This window comes from Muntiacus reevesi, chromosome 1, assembly GCF_963930625.1.
Source record: "Muntiacus reevesi chromosome 1, mMunRee1.1, whole genome shotgun sequence".
In the NCBI taxonomy this organism is placed as follows: domain Eukaryota; kingdom Metazoa; phylum Chordata; class Mammalia; order Artiodactyla; family Cervidae; genus Muntiacus; species Muntiacus reevesi.
Genome location: NC_089249.1, coordinates 211,308,320 through 211,327,706, shown reverse-complemented (window position 1 = coordinate 211,327,706; position 19,387 = coordinate 211,308,320). Strand labels below are relative to the sequence as shown.

General features: G+C 37.5%; 1 protein-coding gene and 1 non-coding gene across 3 annotated transcripts in view; both read left to right on the top strand.

The window, feature by feature from the left end:
* The window catches only part of PRR16 (proline rich 16), a 165,515-nt gene extending 147,065 nt beyond the window's left edge, over window positions 1-18,450 (top strand). For both annotated transcript variants that reach the window (XM_065934527.1, XM_065934536.1), the window contains one exon: window positions 17,549-18,450. In XM_065934527.1, the coding sequence (XP_065790599.1) occupies window positions 17,549-18,304 (756 nt within the window). In that variant the 3' untranslated portion in view covers window positions 18,305-18,450. The remainder of the gene's footprint in view (window positions 1-17,548) is intronic.
* Window positions 3,117-3,188, top strand: TRNAC-GCA (transfer RNA cysteine (anticodon GCA)). The gene has a single exon. It is a non-coding gene; the product is annotated as a tRNA-Cys (tRNA).
* Window positions 18,451-19,387: the final 937 nt, after the last annotated feature.

The following is a 19,387-nucleotide window of genomic DNA, read 5'->3' as shown; positions in this document are numbered from 1 at the left end:
CTAGACAAATCCTTGTCTTCCATAAGATCTGCTTGGTACTGGGAAGAATAACTCAATGGGCACTTCTTTCTACATGTAATAAGGCAATGAAAGGTTAAAAGAATGCTTTAAGAGCTAAACTGACCCTGCAGCAAGTAAGATGCCCTCATTTATTGCTTAAGGCTAATCTGCATATATTCATTTTCAAAACCGTTTGTCTAAAGGTTTTCTCAAAGGTGCAAAAAGAGACTAGTTCTAAATTGGACTGGTATAATGACATAGAATCTCTTGTGCTGGGGCTCTCAAAATGGTGTGGTGTAAGCTGGTTAACCCCTGGGTACAGATTTGGTTTGTATGATCTTGGTGTGTGTATGTTTGAAAAGTCTGTAAACTTTATATGCAAGTCAGTCTTCTCTCCTCTCTTGAAATCTTTCAAAAAGGTCAAGACAGTGCCGTCTTTGTGTTCCCTTTAGACGATCACGTCTTCTATTGTCCACCATAATTCCCTTCTTTATTGCAGTGTACTCACATGCCTTCCTCAGTTAAATTTGACAACTCTGTTTTTGTGGTATAAGCATTCCTCATCGTTATTATGTAAACATAATTATCTTACATCATGATTTAATGTAAATGTATTATTCACATCGTTATTATGTAAACATATGGTTAACACCAGCCTTCTGGAAAAAAAAATGTCTAAATGGCTAGATACTACAAATTACCTGGAATATTTAGTCATCATCCTCTAATTCTTGGATTATATGTGTTCTAAATCCATATGCAAAATCTAATTTTTTCTGCTAGTTAAACTTTGAAATTTCAGCACATTTTATTCACACTGCCTCATAATTTTGTATTATATGGCATATTTTTAAAAATTCCTTTCTTAATGATCTAAAGTAGCACAATTATTCCACCTTTTCATTAATTTAAACCCTGGTAAAAAAGAAACTGTAGTTTTGAAAGGAGAAACAGTATTCCTGGGTTTTAGATTAGCAATGTAACAAATAGGCTAATAATTTTTATTTCTTTGTTTATTTTTTTATTGGCCATGCCACATGGTATGAAGGACACTAGGTCCCTGACCAGGGACCGAACCTGTGCCCCCTGCATTGGAAGCTTAGAGTCCCAACCACTGCACTCCCGAGGAAGTCTCCCTGTTTTTTAAACAATAGAGAATTTGACCAAGTAGAGTAGTGTGTGTGTGCTGGTCAGTCAGTCATGTCTGACTCTTTGCAATCCCATGGACTGTGGCCCACCAGGCTCTGCTGTCCATGGAATTCTCCAGGCAAGAATACTGGAGTGGGTTGCCATGCCCTCTTCCAAGGGATCTTCCTGACCCGGGGATTGAACCTCGAGTCTCTTACTTCTCCTGCATTGGTAGGCAAGTTCTTTACCAATAGCACCACCTGGGAAGCCCAAGTACAGTAGAACTATCTACAATTTTGGCCACTAGAGGGCTTTCACACACACACACACACACACACACACACACACACACACACACACACACACATGTCAGTATCAGTTCAGTTGCTCAGTTGTGTCCGACTCTGCAACCCCATGAACCTCAGCATGCCAGGCCTCCCTGTCCATCACCAACTCCCGGAGTCCACCCAAAACCATGTCCATTGAGTTGGTGATGCCATCCAACCATCTCATCCTCTGTCATCCCCTTCTCCTCCTGCCTTCAATCTTTCCCAGCATCAGGGTCTTAAATATTTGAGTCAGTTCTTCACATCAGTTCATATATATATACGTATATATATATGTATATATATATATTTTTTTTAACCAATGAAAACATAATTGTTAAGATAAACAGTGAAGTTTATATGGCAACCAAAGTTTACCTGGTTAAAGGCAAATATTTAAATGTGGTTATAGTATATAAAGTATGCAAGAATCTTATCCTGACTGTACATAAAATATAATATTTGAGGTATATTGGTAAGGTACTGTTTTATAATTTAGTAAGTGAAAAGTAGTCAATAGTTCAAACTCACAGATGGGATAAGTTTTCATATGTTCATTGCCTTAACATTTTAAAAGTATTAGAAAAATATTCTACATTTCATTAATTTTAGTACCTATATAGAACGTGTGTATTTATAGTACCTTTGCATATCTTTTTTTTAGTACTAAACAGTAGGAATAGCTTTTGTTATGAATACTCCATTCTTGTAAAAAAACAAATCCATGCTGAAGTCTTTCACATATTTTTCAACAAAATGAGAGCTGTGAAAGATCAATTTTCAAAGTCCTAGCAGATTTAAATGGCTGTTGACTCTCTGTGGTAAGATTTTTTGTTGTTTTTCAAATTATGTGTAAATTATTTTTTATAAAATATCTCTCCAGGCCTGTGACAATGAAGATAGATGCTTGAGAAGCCTATTATAAAAGAATTCCAAATTTTAAATCCCCTCTCTTTCATCTCATTCTGGCTCATTAAATCAGACATGAAGGTGTTATATTTTAAAATGAAACTCCCTTTACTCCATTAAGAATGGAGTAGAACTCAGGCACAGGGGGGGATATCATTATGCTTCCATACCTTTATTAAACCAAGGATAATGCCCCATATTCTTTCACCATAATTGAGCTAGACTGGATATTTTCAAGTTGGGAAAGACATTCTAAAGATGGGCTCTGGAGATTTTCAGATGTTTTTTCACTAATGCAAAAATAATGTAATGTAACCTTCCCATTTGCATCATTTTCAATAATTTTCCCTAGGTTTACTTATGACAAGAAGAATCACTTTTAATGACTTGTTTTATGGCGCTGTCTTTCCACTCTCTCAGGGCTCTATACAATCATAGTTGCTCACATCACTTTTCTGTTTCAACTTTGCCTTTAACTTTCAAGTAAAGGCCAACTTATAATATCTAGCATGGTGTTGAAGACACTTTGGTTTGCAGCACTTCCTCACCTGCATCCCATTTTTTTCTGTCTCTATACACTTTCTGATTTTCCTAGTTTATCTCTTCATCTACTAAACATGCCCTCAAATGTGTGTCAATACACACACGGCACACATGCACAAACCATACCCCTTTCAGTCTACCACAGTAGACAGCTTTCTACTGTAAATCTCAATTGATTTTCAGACCTCCTTTCCTTTACTTTTTAGGGCTTCCCTGGTAGCTCAGATGGTAAAGCGTCTGCCTGCAATGCAGGAGACCCAGGTTCGATTCCTGGGTTGGGAAGATCCTCTGGAGAAGGAAATGCAACCCACTCCAGTACTCTTGCCTGGAAAATTCCATGGACAGAGGAGCCTGGTAGGCTACAGTGCATGGAGTCGTAAAGAGTCAGACACGACTGAGAGAGACTTCACTTCCTTAACTTTGCATTTTATTGTGCCTGGAATTATCTTCTACTTTTTTCCTACCTGATCCTTCCAAAGTATGTTAGTTGTTCAGCAGTGTCCGACTCTTTGGGACCCCATGGCCTGTAGCCCGCCAGGTTCCTCTGTCCATAGAATTCTCCAGGTAAGAATACTCCAGGAGAGTGGGTAGCCATTCCCTTCTCCAGGGATCAAACCCAGGTCTCCCGCATTGCAGGCAGATTCTCTACCAGCTAAGCCACCAGGGAAGCTTAATACTCCTATTTCTGGCATTGTTTCTCTCTCTCTGGCAGAATTAACTGTTCTTCCTCTCTCCTCTCAAAACATTTTATATGTAATCATACTCTTATAGGTACACAGATACCACAATTTTTCTTTCTTTCATCTTTTTTCTTTTAATTAACAATGTGGGAGAACTAATATTAGGAAGGGAGACCCAGTTTCACCATCATACAGCTAATGAGAGCCCAAATTGTAATTATGTCCAAGTGTCATACCTTCAAATCCAGCCGTGTTATCAATATCAGCATTTCTAGTAATATTGAAAGTTCAATAAATGCTGTCATTTCTGTAATTATGTGTTTGAGATATCAAGAAAGGAGTAATAGATTTTTTCTGATGAATTTTTGACAAGTAATTTAATATTCATACAGATTCTAAGATAACATGGACAAATATTAGTCTAAGTTACAAACTTTCTTTTCCCTTATGTTATATAGTAAATTCAGTGTCTGATAAAAAGTAAAAACATATGCTAAAGATTCATTTTAATGTGTATATAAATATTTTAATATTGATATTGGTAAATGATATCTTTTAGTAATCTTGCAAATGTACTTTAATATATCATTGCAGGTTCTTTCCTCTAATAGAAAAGACCTTATATTTTTAAGATAAGAAATAGATCATCAGTAGACGAATGGATAAGGAAGCTGTGGTACATATGTACCATGGAATATTACTCAGCCATTAAAAGGAATTCATTTGAATCAGTTCTAATGAGATGGATGAAACTGGAGCCCATTTTACAGAGTGAAGTAAGCCAGAAAGATAAACACCAATACAGTATACTAACGCATATCTATGGAATTTAGAAAGATGGTAACGATAACCCTATATGCAAAACAGAAAAAGAGACACAGATGTACAGAACAGAATTTTGGACTCTGTGGGAGAAGGCAAGGGTGGGATGTTTTGAGAGAACAGCATCAAAACATGTATACTATCAAGGGTGAAACAGATCACCAGCCCAGGTTGGATGCATGAGACAAGTGCTCAGGGCTGGTGTACTGGGAAGACCCAGAGGGATCGGGTGTAGAGGGAGGTGGGAGGGGGGATCGGGTTGGGGAATACATGTAAATCCATGGCTGATTCATGTCAATGTATGACAAAACCCACCACAATATTGTAAAGTAATTAGCCTCCAACTAATAAATGGAAAAAAAAAAAAAAAGAAATAGATTAGCAGTCTCATGAATTTAGTTTATTTCCAACCTGAATCAATAACCTCAAAAGTTTACAAATATACATCAAACCATAAGCAATAGCAACCTAATGTAAAAGTATTTTGTTATAGTATCTTTGCTTTACTTATTTATGTTATGATTTTTCATTTAATATATATTTTGTTTTAGGCATAATGGCACAGGATGCTCTGCCCTCTGGGTCCTTACGTTTTCACCATGGAGACCGGCATTAAAGAGCTATTTACATGATCCATCACTTTGTTAGTGCATTTCATACTGTGAAGCACAGATGCAGGATCTCCAGGCTGTGTTGCAGGACTTCAGGGCTATCTGGAAGCTTTCCTTGAAGAGGAGAAATAAGGGTTAATTTTTGAAGGATAAGGAAATGAATATGTTTTCCTATGAGTGTGTGTGTTTTGTACAGACAGTGAAGAATAACCATGTCTTGGTGGAGGATGACTTATTCAAAGATCCAGCTTAGCATCTTCTAAGCACAGAACGAAATAGAAAAAGCAGGGGCATGGGGCAGGCTGATGTACAAAGCAGAACCCAGATCATGTTTTTATTAAGTATTTAGTCTTTATCCAAAGAGCAATAGGAAACCACTTAAGGCTTAATCATTTATGTTATATGCACAGATTTAAGGAAAGCGCTGTTTGACTACAATGCAAAAACTGGATTAAATGAAAGAGACAAGGGGTTGGATAGAGAAGAATTTTATTCTTACAACTTTACTTATGATGCTTACAGAATACTTTTTATTGAGCTAGTTTATCATCAGTAAGGAATGTAACGCACAATCTGAGTTTATTCATTTGCACTTTTACAAATACAGAAAGTTATTAGAGATTGAGAGCTATAAGCATGTGCTAACTTTACAGGTCCATTATCGTGAGTTACAGCTTCCTCCTTTACATTATTAACATAATGGAATCATTTTGATGTGTGTACTCACAAAAGGCAAGAGGATGAGTCTTTTACATCTATTAAGCTGCTGAAGCAATTGTGATGAGGGATGTTTCCTTTTCCACATTTTATGAGAAACCTTAGTACAAGCATATTGCCTGTTAAAATAACAAGGTATTTTATGAAAACAGAAATTAAAGTTAGCAATGTGTTTCAACTGTCATAGTCTGTGGGTAATATTTGTTACAGAGGAAAGAAAAGTTGTGAATACTCACTAAAACTAACAGGCAAGTAAACATGAGACTTACATGAAATGATCATTACAGCTAGTACATTAGAGCTGAGCTGTGCATTAATAACACTTAATGCCTTGGTTCTCATTTGTCTTACGTTTCTTTATTCTAAACAATAAGCATGTGGGTATATGAAATTTAGAAACTGTGTGTGATAATTTGGGGGATTTCTACTTCCTCCAACAGCCCCTCAAAAATGCTTGCAGTTCTATGAGGAAATGATTTAAATGAAACCGGGTACTGTTGTATTATAAGCTAAAAAAATTAAACATCTTTGTTTTGCAAATTGTAGTTACTAATTTTGGATCAAGTGCTTTAAATAACATAAACTGTTATTTTAATAAACTGATACCTGTGTTATTTTCCAAGGCTGCCAAGACCCATTAACATTTTTGGATAAATCATATCTAGAGTTTTATATTTAGACCTGGACTTTCTACATACTGTTCATTCCATGGCTATAAAACAATTTGACTTAAAAAGAAATTAACCTACTAAAATATGTATGTCCATGTGCATCCTCTGTCAAGGAGCTAACTGAATGCACTTTTTGGATAGTGCCACAAAATATTTGTTAAATATTCACAAAGAAACATTCCTTTCATTCAGTAACCAGCATCTCAATAATAAAAGTAGAATGAAACACTGCTAATGAACTCACAAAGAAATAAATTTACACCTATATTTCTAAACCTGAACCTTTCAAAAGAGAACTCAACTTTCAAATGGATTCTCTTTTTACACACATTATACTCATCACTCACTGCAATAGTTTTCTTTTCCCTATCACAGTGGAAACAGTGTCAGACTTTATTTTGGGGGGCTCCAAAATCACTGCAGATGGTGATTGCAGCCATGAAATTAAAAGATGCTTATTCCTTGGAAGGAAAGTTATGACCAACCTAGATAGCATATTAAAAAGCAGAGACGTTACCTTGCCAACAAAGGTCCGTCTAGTCAAGGCTATGGTTTTTCCAGCGGCCATGTATAGATGTGAGAGTTGGACTGTGAAGAAGGCTGAGCTCTGAAGAATTGATGCTTTTGAACTGTGGTGTCGGAGAAGACTCTTGAGAGTCCCTTGGACTGCAAGGAGATCCAACCAGTCCATCCTAAAGGAGATCAGTCCTGGGTGTTCAATGGAAGGACTGATGCTGAAGCTGAAACTCCAATACTTTGGCCACCTCATGTGAAGAGTTGACTCATTGGAAAAGACCCTGAAACTGGGAGGGATTGGGGGCAGGAGGAGAAGGGGACAAAAAAGGATGAGATGGCTGGATGGCGTCACCGACTTGATGGACATGAGTGTGAGTGAACCCCAGGAGTTTGTGATGGACAGGGAGGCCGGGCGTGCTGCAATTCATGGGGTCGCAAAGAGTTGAGTCAGACATGACTGAGTGACTGACCTGAACTGAACCGAACTGAATGTGCTGACAGCCTTTCAGTAATATGACCGTTGAATGTAATTCATTATTTTTTCTTGAAGGCTTCTGATTTCCCTTTTTAGCTTAGAATAATCACTTTGGGGACTCTAGTATAGTTATCATTCTTGAATTTTTTGTATTTGTTTTGACACTTCTGTGTTAATTATGTTTCTTGCATCCTGTGCTTTCCTCCTTTCTTGGATTCCATTTTACTGAGCCATAGAATATCCTTAACTTTTAAAGCACAGACACAAGAGAAGTAAATTGTCCTAATACCTGAACATTTTAATTTTTCATTATAATAAGTTGTTGATTTAGTTACTATAGAATCAGGGTTAAAATTATTTTTGCTGCAGACCTTTGGAGGTTACTGGTAAAATGTCTTTCATCCTCCACTCATCCAGAAGACACTGTGATGATTATTTAATTATCACCTCTTTCTGGGTTTTCTGTGTTTATTTGGTAAGTGATTGACTTTGTTTTCTTTTTCATTCATCCTGATTAGCACTCAATTGACTCTTTCCATCTGAAACTCCTAGTATTGTCAACTGTGAAATTTTCTCTTTATTTTTTTTTAATTATTGCAATCTCACATTTTTTTTTCTCTTTTTCCCCCTTTTTTTTACCAGAACTTCTCAGTCTTTGAAGCTGCAGCATTGATTTTCTTGTGTTCCATGCCTTTAAATCTTTTCTTACATTTTCCTTAAAATATTTTTGATTTATGATTAGGAATATTTCTTAGATTCTTTTAGATTTTCTTAAAAATACCTCTTTACATTTATATTTATGTTTTATACTTCAAATGTGTCTTATTTTATCTCTTCTTTTATAACATTGTATTATTTTATAGCCACAATGTATTATCAAACTTCTCCTAGTACATTAATTAAAATTACTACAAAGTTCTCTTAATTAACTGATAACAGCCACTTTATCACTTTATCTTAATATTGATCTGTTCATTCATCTTTGTCCTTCTATTTTGTGATGTTGGCATTATTAAGATGTTTTATCAGCCTCTCCCACATGCAGGAAAAGGCAGGATGCTGATTGAAGATTGTGAATACGTCAGATGGGCATGCAGTACTTTAGAAGACAAGCTAGCTGCTCTTGCCTCATTTCTACCACCTTCCCAATGGAAGAACTTAATTTTATTATTGTGATAGTAATAGAGGAGAAGAGCTTTGTTTTAAGATGCTACCAGCCACATTAAGGGCCTTCTTATCTGGAGACATTGTTCAGTTTCTTTACAGCAAGAATTTCAGTTTATCTTTAGGATGTAAGCTATTAGCACATTGCCAGTCTTGTCACACCATTTGACACAAACTTCCATTGTGAAAGACAGTCACTCAGCAATTTCACACCCTAAATTTTGCATTATTTCTCGCTCCTACTGTCTCTATTTCATTTTCAAGTTTGGAATCCTTCTGGGACTCCATCAGTGCTTTTACCACCTTTTTATTAATTCACTCAAGTATTCATACGAGCTTCCCTGGTGTCTCAGATGGTAAAGAACCCGCCTGCTATGCTGGAGACCCAGGTTCAATCCCTGGGTTGAGAAGATCCCTGGAGAAGGGAATGGCAGTCCATTCCGGTATTCTTGCTGGGAGAATCCCATGGACAGAGGAGCCTGGAGGGCTACCATGGGATCACAAAGAGTTGGACACAACTGAGCGACTAACGCTTTTGCTTTCATGTACTACTTATAAAAATCTCTGATCACACTTAGACCACAGTTTGAGAAGACTTTCTGAATTTATTACTGCTTTTAGTTTTTATTCTCATTTGAATATGATTTGCAAAGGAAAGCACTAAGTCCATATGATCAGTATCTATTAAACTAGAAGCCTCATTTTTTAATCCTCAGTGTCTCATATAGTAACAGATTAATAATATTTGTACAATAAATATTTGTCAAACCCAATTGACCCCAAATAAAAAGAAGAAAAATTGCATTGTAGTTTTAGCTTATTTTCTGTTGATCAGGCTTGATGATGAATTATGATTCCTTTAAATCTTATTTACTTTCAGAGAAAAGGGTATAAATTGCCACTTAAATAAATATTACAAAAGCAAAACAACAAAATACCTTCAAAATCATATACTGCCTTCTCTCTCAAAAAATGGTTCAAATTTTAGTAAGAATCGTTAAGCAAGTTTATAACCTTCATATTTATTTTCCAACAAGAAGGAAAACTTTCTGGGATCACTAAATGCATTATCCTTCCTTTAAGTCTTGCTGTTTCACTCCCATAAATAGATTCCACTTGGACAGATGACTCAGTTTCAAGTCTGAGATACAGATTTCTCCTTTGTTCCTGATGTTTAGATGTGGATGTTCTTATATTTTTGATTGATGTCATGCTGCCTTCTCACCTCTCAATATCTGCAGCATGTCTCTCTAGTCCTCCTTTCTTTTATTTTGTTTTTCCCTTAATTCCATCATGCCTGTGGTTATAATTCCTTTAGTAGCAATATGATACTTTGAAATTCTGTTAGCAAAACATAGAAGTGTAATTATAAGGATACAGTGTATTCCTTGTCTGGTTAATTTATTCATCTTTCACTTGGCTGCAATATCCTCTAACTCGCCGAGTAAATAAACTTCAGCAGCATTCAATGTGTTCTCCACATGGCAGCTGTAAGAAATACTTCTATTGCTTTCTAAATTTATTTAAGTAGTGATAAATATTTATTTCATTTTGAATTATAAAAGATTTTACACATGACATAAAATAAATACTATATCAAATATAACCTGAACTTAACAAATGTTAATGCTTTATCATAATTACTTTATATGAAGTTTTAAAAGAAAATATTTCATCTATGTCACTGATGTCTCCTGATAGTCTTTCCTCTTCCTTCTTGCCTAAACTTAATGTATATCATATATTCATGTTGTATAAACTAAAATATCTGTGCTTCTACATATAAACAGTATGTATTATACTTTTAGTGGATTTTTTTTTAACATCTTTGCCCTCAACTGAAGGTTTTTGAGATTTATCACTGTTGATACGTATAGCTATATTTAATTCATTTGAACTAGTTTATATTTACTTACCTTATCACTTACTAACAGATATTTAGGTTGCTTCCAATTTTTTGCCATGGCAAAACAAACAAAAAAAGAAAAAAAAAAATATAAGAACTATCCTTGTGCTTTTTCAACCCTGTGCACATCTTTTAGAATTTCTCCAGTATAGTCCAGACTTTGTTCCTAGAAGACCTATACCATAGAGTATGAACCTTATCCAATTTATAAGACATTGTCAAAAAGTTCCCCAATGCACTGAATTTACATTTCCACTGGCAATATACAAAGTTCCGATTTATTCACCTCATCATCAAATAGAACCATTGGACTGGTTTGTTTTTCCTAAACTACTCAGTAGAAAATAAATACTTTCTCATTTTTCTTCAGTTTGCACTAGCTTCATTACTCGTGAGACTAAGTGTATGATTTTTGAAAATTTAGAGCTTTCCTTATGTGAATTTTTTCTTTATAACTTTTATCCCATTTTTTGAGTATGTATGTGTGTACATGAGCTTTCAATTTTACTTCATTCATTATTTTTCATCTCTGATGGATTATGTCTATTTCACTCTCACTTTTACAGAAAAGTTACACTATATTCCATATCCAATTTCTTTCTTTCAGTAGGAAACATATTTCTAAATTTTATTGAGGCTTCCATTGCTTGTGTGAAAATCTCCTGTCTAAATTTTGTTATTGTTTAAATATTTGGTGTTTATTTTGTTGTTGCAAAACTTTAATCATTACTTTCTAATGTTCTGTATTTTCACTGTAGTATCTCTGGTTGTGTGTTTGCTTATGCTTTCCTGCTTGAGACTGCATACTTCTTTAATTAGTTCTGAAAAACTGAATTCATTGTCTTTTTGAATATTGCTTCTCTCACTTCTGAAACCCTTTTAACAATACGTAGTCCTTTATCACAACATAACTAGGACTTTTGCAGCCTAGCTGCCATCCACCTCTCCAGCCTTGTCTCTCTCAGTGTCCTTCAGCCAAGAGTCCTCTCCAAATTGCTCACACTCAGGGGTTCTCTTCTATCCAAGTCCTTGGTGAGGCTCTTTCCTAAATGGACTTCAAGAATCACTCCTGTTCTACCAGTTCACTGTAACTCATCCTTCAGGAATGCTTCACCCACTTTCTTACATGGTTTTATTTTCCTCTTATAATAGCTTGTATTTCTCTTTCAAAGCACCTGAGGCAGATGTGCTTTTGCAGTTACTTGTTTGAGGACCTAATTGATGTCAGGCCATTCCACTAGATTCCCTGTCCCCTGAGGGCATTATTTTGCTTGTTTCTGTTTTTGTTGTTGTTCTATTGGCATTTTTAGGCATTCGGGAAATAGCACTGTACAGACCAAAACCAGTCAGGAACTACTGAAACATCAGGGCCCCAGGCAGTGTATTTATCTCTGAAAATCATTTTCCCTTTCCTCACAGTAGACTAGCTTTCTCTCTTTTGCTGAAGATTAAAAAAAAGGCTTAGTTAGGTAACCAGTCTGGGTTAAACAGTACACAGTACACATGAGCCAAGATGTTCATCTATCTATCATGATATTTACGTATCCTTCCACTTGAATTTCTATGATATCTGGCCAAGAGCTAGAGAATGTGATACCTACTCTGTGCATCATTTAAAAAGCAGAGACATTACTTTGCCAACAAAAGTCCATCTAATCAAAGCTAAGGTTTTTCCAGTGGTCATGTATGGATGTGAGAGTTGGACTATAAAGAAGGCTGAGGGCCGAAGAGTTAATGCTTTTGAACTGTGGTGTTGGAGAAGACTCTTGAGAGTCCCTTGGACTGCAAGGAGATCCAACCAGTCCATCCTAAAGGAAATCAATCCTGATTATTCATTGGAAGGACTGATGCTGAAGCTGAAACTCCAATACTTTGGCCACCTGATGCAAAGAACTGACTCATTGGAAAAGACCCTGATGCTGAGAAAGATTGAAGGCAGGAGAAGAAGGGGATGACAGAGGATGAGATGGTTGGATGGCATCACAGACTCAATGGACATGAGTTTGAGAAAGCTCTGGGAGTTTTTGATGGACAAGGAAGCCTGACATGCTGCAGTTCATGGGGGGTTGCAAAGAGTCAGACATGACTGAGCAACTGAACTGAACTGAACTCTGTGCATCATTTATAGCTAAGCCATTTTCCCCTGATTTTATTCTAGAATTTTATTCTAGATTTTATACTAGAATTTAAAGTAATCACTTTAAAAATCAAATAGAAAAAGAAGTGCTTTTGCTCACAGTTGAATCAAAGAAACAACCTCAATGAATTCATACAATAAGTATTTGTTGAGTCCCTTTTGTATACCATTCACATATTTGGTCTTTAGGATCCAAGAGTAGAAACCAACAAGGTCCTCAGTCTCATTGAGATTGAGATCTAGAGAGAAGACATTATTCCAATGCTTAGCTACTACTAAACATATAATATAAAAAGTATGTGGTAACTTTGAATGAATGAAATGTTTTCTTGTGAATATTTAACAAATTAACTAGACCAATAACAGAAATCCCAGTAGAAGGGGAAAATTTTACTTCACAAGTTTAACTCCTGAGCTAAGATTTCAATAAGAAGTAAGAGTTAATTAGACAAAGAGGAGAAGTCAGAGCATTTCAAGAAAAAATAGTATGTTCAAATGTCTTAGGGTGGGAAGCAGACTGGCAATTATGAGGATCTAAAGGAATACCAAGAAGTGTGAGAAAAGAAAGGAAATATTATTAGAGTTGAAAATAAAGTGAAAGTGAAAGTGAAATTGCTCAGTCGTGTCCAACTCTTTGCCACCCCATGGACTGTAGCGTACCAGACTCCTCTGTCCATGGGGTTCTCCAGGCAAGAATGCTGGAGTGGGTTGCCATTTCCTTCTCCAGAGGATTTTCCCAACCCAGGGATCAAACCCAGGTCTCCTGCATTGCAGGCAGATGCTTTACCCTCTGAACCACCAGGGAAGCCCGGGTTCTCAAAGCTAAGGAATGTTCAAATTACCACACAACTGCACTCATTTCATATGCTAGCAAAGTAATGCTAAAAATTCCCCAAGGTAGGCTTCAACAGTATGTGAACCAAGAATTTCCATATGTACAAGTTGGATTTCAAAAAGGCAGAGGAAACAGAAATAAAATTCTAACATCCGTTGGATATAGAAAATGCAAGGGAATTCCAAAAAAAAAAAAAAGAAAATCTACTTCTGTTTCATTGACTACTCTAAAGCCTTTGACTGTGTGGATCACAAGAAACTGTGGAAAATTCCTGAAGAGATGAGAATACCAGACCATTGACCTGTCTCCTGAGAAATCTGTATGCAGGTCAAGAAACAACATTTAAATCTGGACATGGAACAATAGGCTGGTTCCGAATTGGGAAAGGAGTACGTCAAGTCTGTATATTGTCACCCTGCTTATGTAAGCTATATACAGAGTACATCATGAAAAATGCCGGGCTTAATAAATCACAATTGGAATCAAGATTGCTGGGAGAAATATCAACAACCTCAGATGTGCAGATGATAATCACTCTAATTGCAGAAAGTGAAGAGGAACTAAAGAGCCTCTTGATGAAGGTGAAAGAGGAGAGTGGAAAAACTGGCTTAAAACTCAACATTCAAAAACCTAAGATCATGGCATCCATTCACATCACTTCATGGCAAATAGATGGGGAAAAAGTGGAAACAGTGACACATTTTATTTTCTTGGGCTGAAAAATCACTGCAGATGGTGACTGTAGCCATGAAATTAAAAGACACTTGCTTCTTGGAAGAAAAGCTATGACAAACCTAGACAGCGAATTAAAGAGAAGAAACCAGAAAGAAAGAGAGAGAGAGAGAGAGAGAGACATTACTTTACCAACAAAGGTCTATATAGCTGAAGCTATGGTTTTTCCAGTAGTCGTGTATGGTGTAAGAGTTGAACCATAAACAAGGCTGAGTCGAAGAATTGATGCTTTCAAACTGTGGTGCTGGAGAAGACTGTTGAGAGTCCCTTGGACAGCAAGAAGATCAAATTAGTCAATTCTAAAGGAAATCAACCCTGACTATTCATTGGAAGGACTGATGCTGAAGATGAAGCTCTAATACTTTGGCAAACTTATACGAAGAGCCAACTCATTGGAAAACACCCTGATGCTAGTAAAGACTGGGGGTAAGAGGAGAGGGGGCAACAGAGGATGAGATGATTGAATGGCATGACTGACTCAATAGATATGAGTTTATGAAAACTCCAGGAGATTGTAAAAAACAGGAAACGCTGGCATGCTGTAGTCTGTGGAGCTGCAAAGAGTCGGATGCAATTTAGCAACTCAACAACAACTGATGGCTCAAATGGTAAAGAATTTGCCTGCAATTCCAGAGACTCATGTTTGATCCCTGGGTGGAGAAGATCACCTGAAGAAGGGAATGGCAGCCCAATCCAATATTCTTGCCTGGAGAATTCCATGGACAGAATAACCTGGTGGGCTATAGTCCATGGGAGTGCAAAGACTCAGACAAGATTGAATGGCTAACACACACACATGCACACGCACACACACACACACACACACACACAACAACAGCAACAACATATAGAAAGTAGTTAGGAGTGCTAACACTGGTTAAAAAGGGCCAATTATTTTATTTTCAGAAATCTTGTGAGCAAGTTGTGAAATAACTGTTTTACAGTTATTGAAAACTGAAGTATATAAACCTATATTAAATAAATTACATTAAAAAGAAAAGTTTTTTGCCTGATTCTAGTCATTCCTAATTATTTTACAACATTTTAATATGTATTTGTGCTTCTATTCTGCTGGTGTGGTGGAAGCTCTTTGTAATGATACACCCATGCAAGTTTCTTCCCAGTCTCATGTTCAGTGATGCTGCCTTACTCACTTGAAGTTAACCGTGGCATGAGTCCACACCATGGAAGTTGGCAAACTCTTTAAATCAGGACTCAAATCCCTAGGAACCAGTTATTCAACAATTACCAGAACAACACTGAGACTTTACAAGCCCCTGGAGACCATGTTAAATTGATACATATCACAGAAGAAATGAGCAGGTATTAAAAGTTTTAAGCAGGGAATGACAAAAATACAACTCAGTTTTTTAAAAGATCACTGAGATTATAGAACTGAGAGGGGAGGCAAGGCTCAGACTGGGATCAGAGAAAGGAAGATGGAGAGAAGTGAATGGATTCAGGAATTAAAATCCACTAAAATTGAAGGCCTAGCTCTCATGGTACTGGTATTAACCAATCACATAAGACTCACCTGTGGAAGAAGTAAATTCTCCGTGTCCTCTCTACCTTCTGGTTGGTCATGATGTCTTCATTTTGAGCCCAATCTGGTGTCAAAGGGCTAACTTCACAGTTGAACACACTGTGTAAGTAAGTAAGTAAGAGAAGAAGAAACAGCCTACATAAAGAAACAGCCTACATATGGAAACATGAGATGAAGGGACTCATTCCATTTAAAAATAAATTACTTTTAAAGTCATCCGTAGCTTCCTCCATCATGTAAACATAATAGTACATGTACGGCAGCTGTGAGAATGGTCTCTAAGATCTGTGACTTCAGAGAGTGTAAATGACAGAGGGTCAAACTTCTTGGCTCTGAAATTGAGCATTTGAGCTGAGACTGTTTCCCACAGACTATCCCAGACCATGACTTAGTAGTGAAGAGACTCTAAGCCAGCGGGTTGTAGGAGGTGCTAGATTCCTTAACTCCTTGACTCTCTGATCGTCCTGCCCAACTTGCCTTAGAAAGGCCTGGCCTGGAACTCTGCCACCGCGTTCTCCTGTCTTCACAATCACTCTCCTACACTCGCGGTTGGTCCTGCATTGCGGTCTGATGGGCCTGCAGTCTTACTTGATTTCCTGATTCTGTCTTGTGTCTTTGGCATATACTGAGTGGCTGTGACTTGGATCCCTCCCCCGAGTGGTAGCCGATGTAAATAGTGTAGGTTCCTGGATCCAAGAGAATGTTTCACCTCCTTTTCCAAGGACATAGATACCTCTTTCTTCCAGCCTCGAAGCAGCTAATCATTGCCTATGTGTTAGAAGTTAGAGGATTTCTTGCCATCCCCCTAGTGCTGAAGGCTTCTGTTTTGTAAGAAAGAAGGGTCTGGGAAATGGGTGAGTTTTTGTGCCCACGAGGGACCCTTTGCAGTCTCTGCCTGCCCTCAGAGAAGCCTATGGCAAAAGAGGCAGGAGTGAGAACAGGCTACATTGTGTCTGCGGTCTTCAGGTTTCTAACTTGTCATGATAGCACACTCTGCCTTTAATTACTCTAAAGAGTAATTAATTAATTAATTAATGTAATGTCTTAGCTGTTTTCTTTACTCACTTTCGTACACTACATCTTCTCCCTGTGATTGGCCAAAGATGGAACAGTCTTTGTGTCCTGTCTACCCTCACAGGGTTTGGAGCTCTTTACAGTTCAGTTTATTTGGTTACTTTGTGATCTCAGTTCTCTGATAATCTCTAGAAAAGTTTTGATTTTTGCAGATTATCAGGCTTTTTTCATTTTGGCATGGATTAATGTTCTCCTATGCTTTCTAGAGGGTAAGTCAGAAGGAAAGCCCCCTCCCCTGTTTAAAATCAGTTTAATAACCAGTGGGGAGAAGGGTGAGGAAGGAGCAAATAGGAGTAAGTGATTAAGAAGCACCAACTACTACATACAAAATAAATAAGCTACAAGGGTATACTGCACAGCACAGGGGATATAGCCAATATTTTATAATGCTTTTAAATGAAGGGTAACCTATAAAAATATCAAGTCACTGTATTGTACACCTGAAACTAATATTGTAAATCAATTCTAAAAATCAGTTACGTTTCTGTATTAGATTTTATCTTTGGATACAGCAGAGTCAGGGATAGAACATACACATAAATAACATATTCTAGGTATGTGAAATCATTATGTTATCAAATAGTTGGTGCTTTTCTGGTAGATACTCTGTAAATTTGTTGAATGAAAACTTAAGAACAATGGAATTCACCATTCAGTATTAGTCCCTGTTCCCATATCTGATTATGAAATTGGAAGACACTTGTGGTATATTTTGCTTGGGGTCGTTGTTCAACATGATTCCCTTGTGCTTTTTACCAGGTGGTTGACCAGATTGATACCCTGACCTCTGACCTACAGCTGGAGGATGAGATGACTGACAGCTCCAAGACGGACACCCTGAATAGTAGCTCAAGCGGGACGACAGCCTCCAGCATAGAGAAGATCAAAGTGCAAGCCAATGCCCCCCTCATTAAGCCCCCAGCCCACCCATCAGCCATCCTCACGGTCCTGAGAAAGCCAAACCCTCCAGCGCCTCCTCCACGGTTGACACCCGTGAAGTGTGAAGACCCCCAGCGAGTGGCGCCCCCCGTCAAGCCGGTAAAGACCAATGGCACCCTTCTGCGGAATGGAGGCTTCCCGGGGGCGCCGACCAAAATCCCCAACGGAGAAATCTCCTGCAAACCCAGCAGTAACTTGGACAAGGCTCCCGGGCAGCCTCTGATGCACAGACCCGAAAAAGACAGGTGCCCGCAAGCTGGGCCTCGGGAACGAGTAAGGTTTAATGAAAAAGTCCAGTACCATGGCTATTGTCCTGACTGTGACACCAGGTATCACGTAAAGAACAGGGAGGTCCTCTTACACAGCGAACCCGTCCACCCGCCAGGACAGCTTCCTCCCCAAGGCCCTCCCCACCCACTTCCCCCTCATCTCCCTCCTTTTCCACTAGAAAACGGGGGGCTGGGAATAAGCCACAGTAACAGCTTCCCCCCCCTCAGACCTGCGACTGTGCCTCCTCCCACTGCACCAAAACCACAGAAGACCATCTTGAGGAAGTCCACCACTACAACAGTGTGATGTATGCCATTTAAAAGCATTTTTTTTTTGTTTTGTTTTTTGGTTTTTTTTAATTTTTCTATATTATAAACATAAAATAATAAGTAATGAGCACTTTCTACTCAAGCAATAAAAAGCCCAAATATATTTATCCTGCATTCAGCAGAGACATAAAAATCACCTGGTAAGTATGCAGTACCTTGTTTATATCCTGAGTATTCATTGTTTAAAAAGTTACATGATCAGAAACCACAGAATAATGAAAAAACTAAATATATCATTTTTTCTTCAGTTAACCCATTACAAACTGTAGATTTCAAAGATTTTGATTTACTATAAGAGATGGGATTAGATTCATTTTATTCATGCCTGACTCATCTATGCATTAATAACATGCCATACTTTTAACTTCGATGTCATGCTTTTTAATAAGAAATTTTAATACTGAAGGACTATTTTATTATTTTTTTCTAAAGATGTTTGTCACTAGTTTTGCATAATTAAATGCTGAGGATGATACAAGAAGGTTTATTTTCTATACTATACAATTATGATCCTATGTTCACCTATATATGTAATGAAAGATTTGGTCTGTGGAAATATATGTCAATAAACAATGGTAAATAATGACAAAACCAAATGTTCCTCGGAATTAAAATGAAACAGCGGTTCACTCAATCCCGTGGTAATTTACATCAAAATGGATAGCAACTCTGACAGAGTTTGGAGATCACAGTGAGTATAAGTCAGAATGTTTCAAATTAAATATCATAATCCAGGTACTAAATAGGACTGTACACTTGGCATATGATGTGTTTCCATTCTGGCACCTCAAGGTTGATATAGTGCATGCCAGCCCTTGAAGGTCCCCCTCACTCTCAGCATGCCTCCAGGACGCTCCAAAAACCAGCTCACTGAAGCAGTGGGATGCCTCACCTCCTGCATCAACAAGCTCCCTGAGGGAGTCCCTCATTTATAGGAGAATCAGACAGGAAAATACAGATGTTTCCGGAACAGGATGTTTTTAGCATTTGCCTTAAGCCGATTCCCCTCAGAGCTGAAATATGCCAGGGTTCTTTGCTATTCTATAGAAGGGAGAGAGGA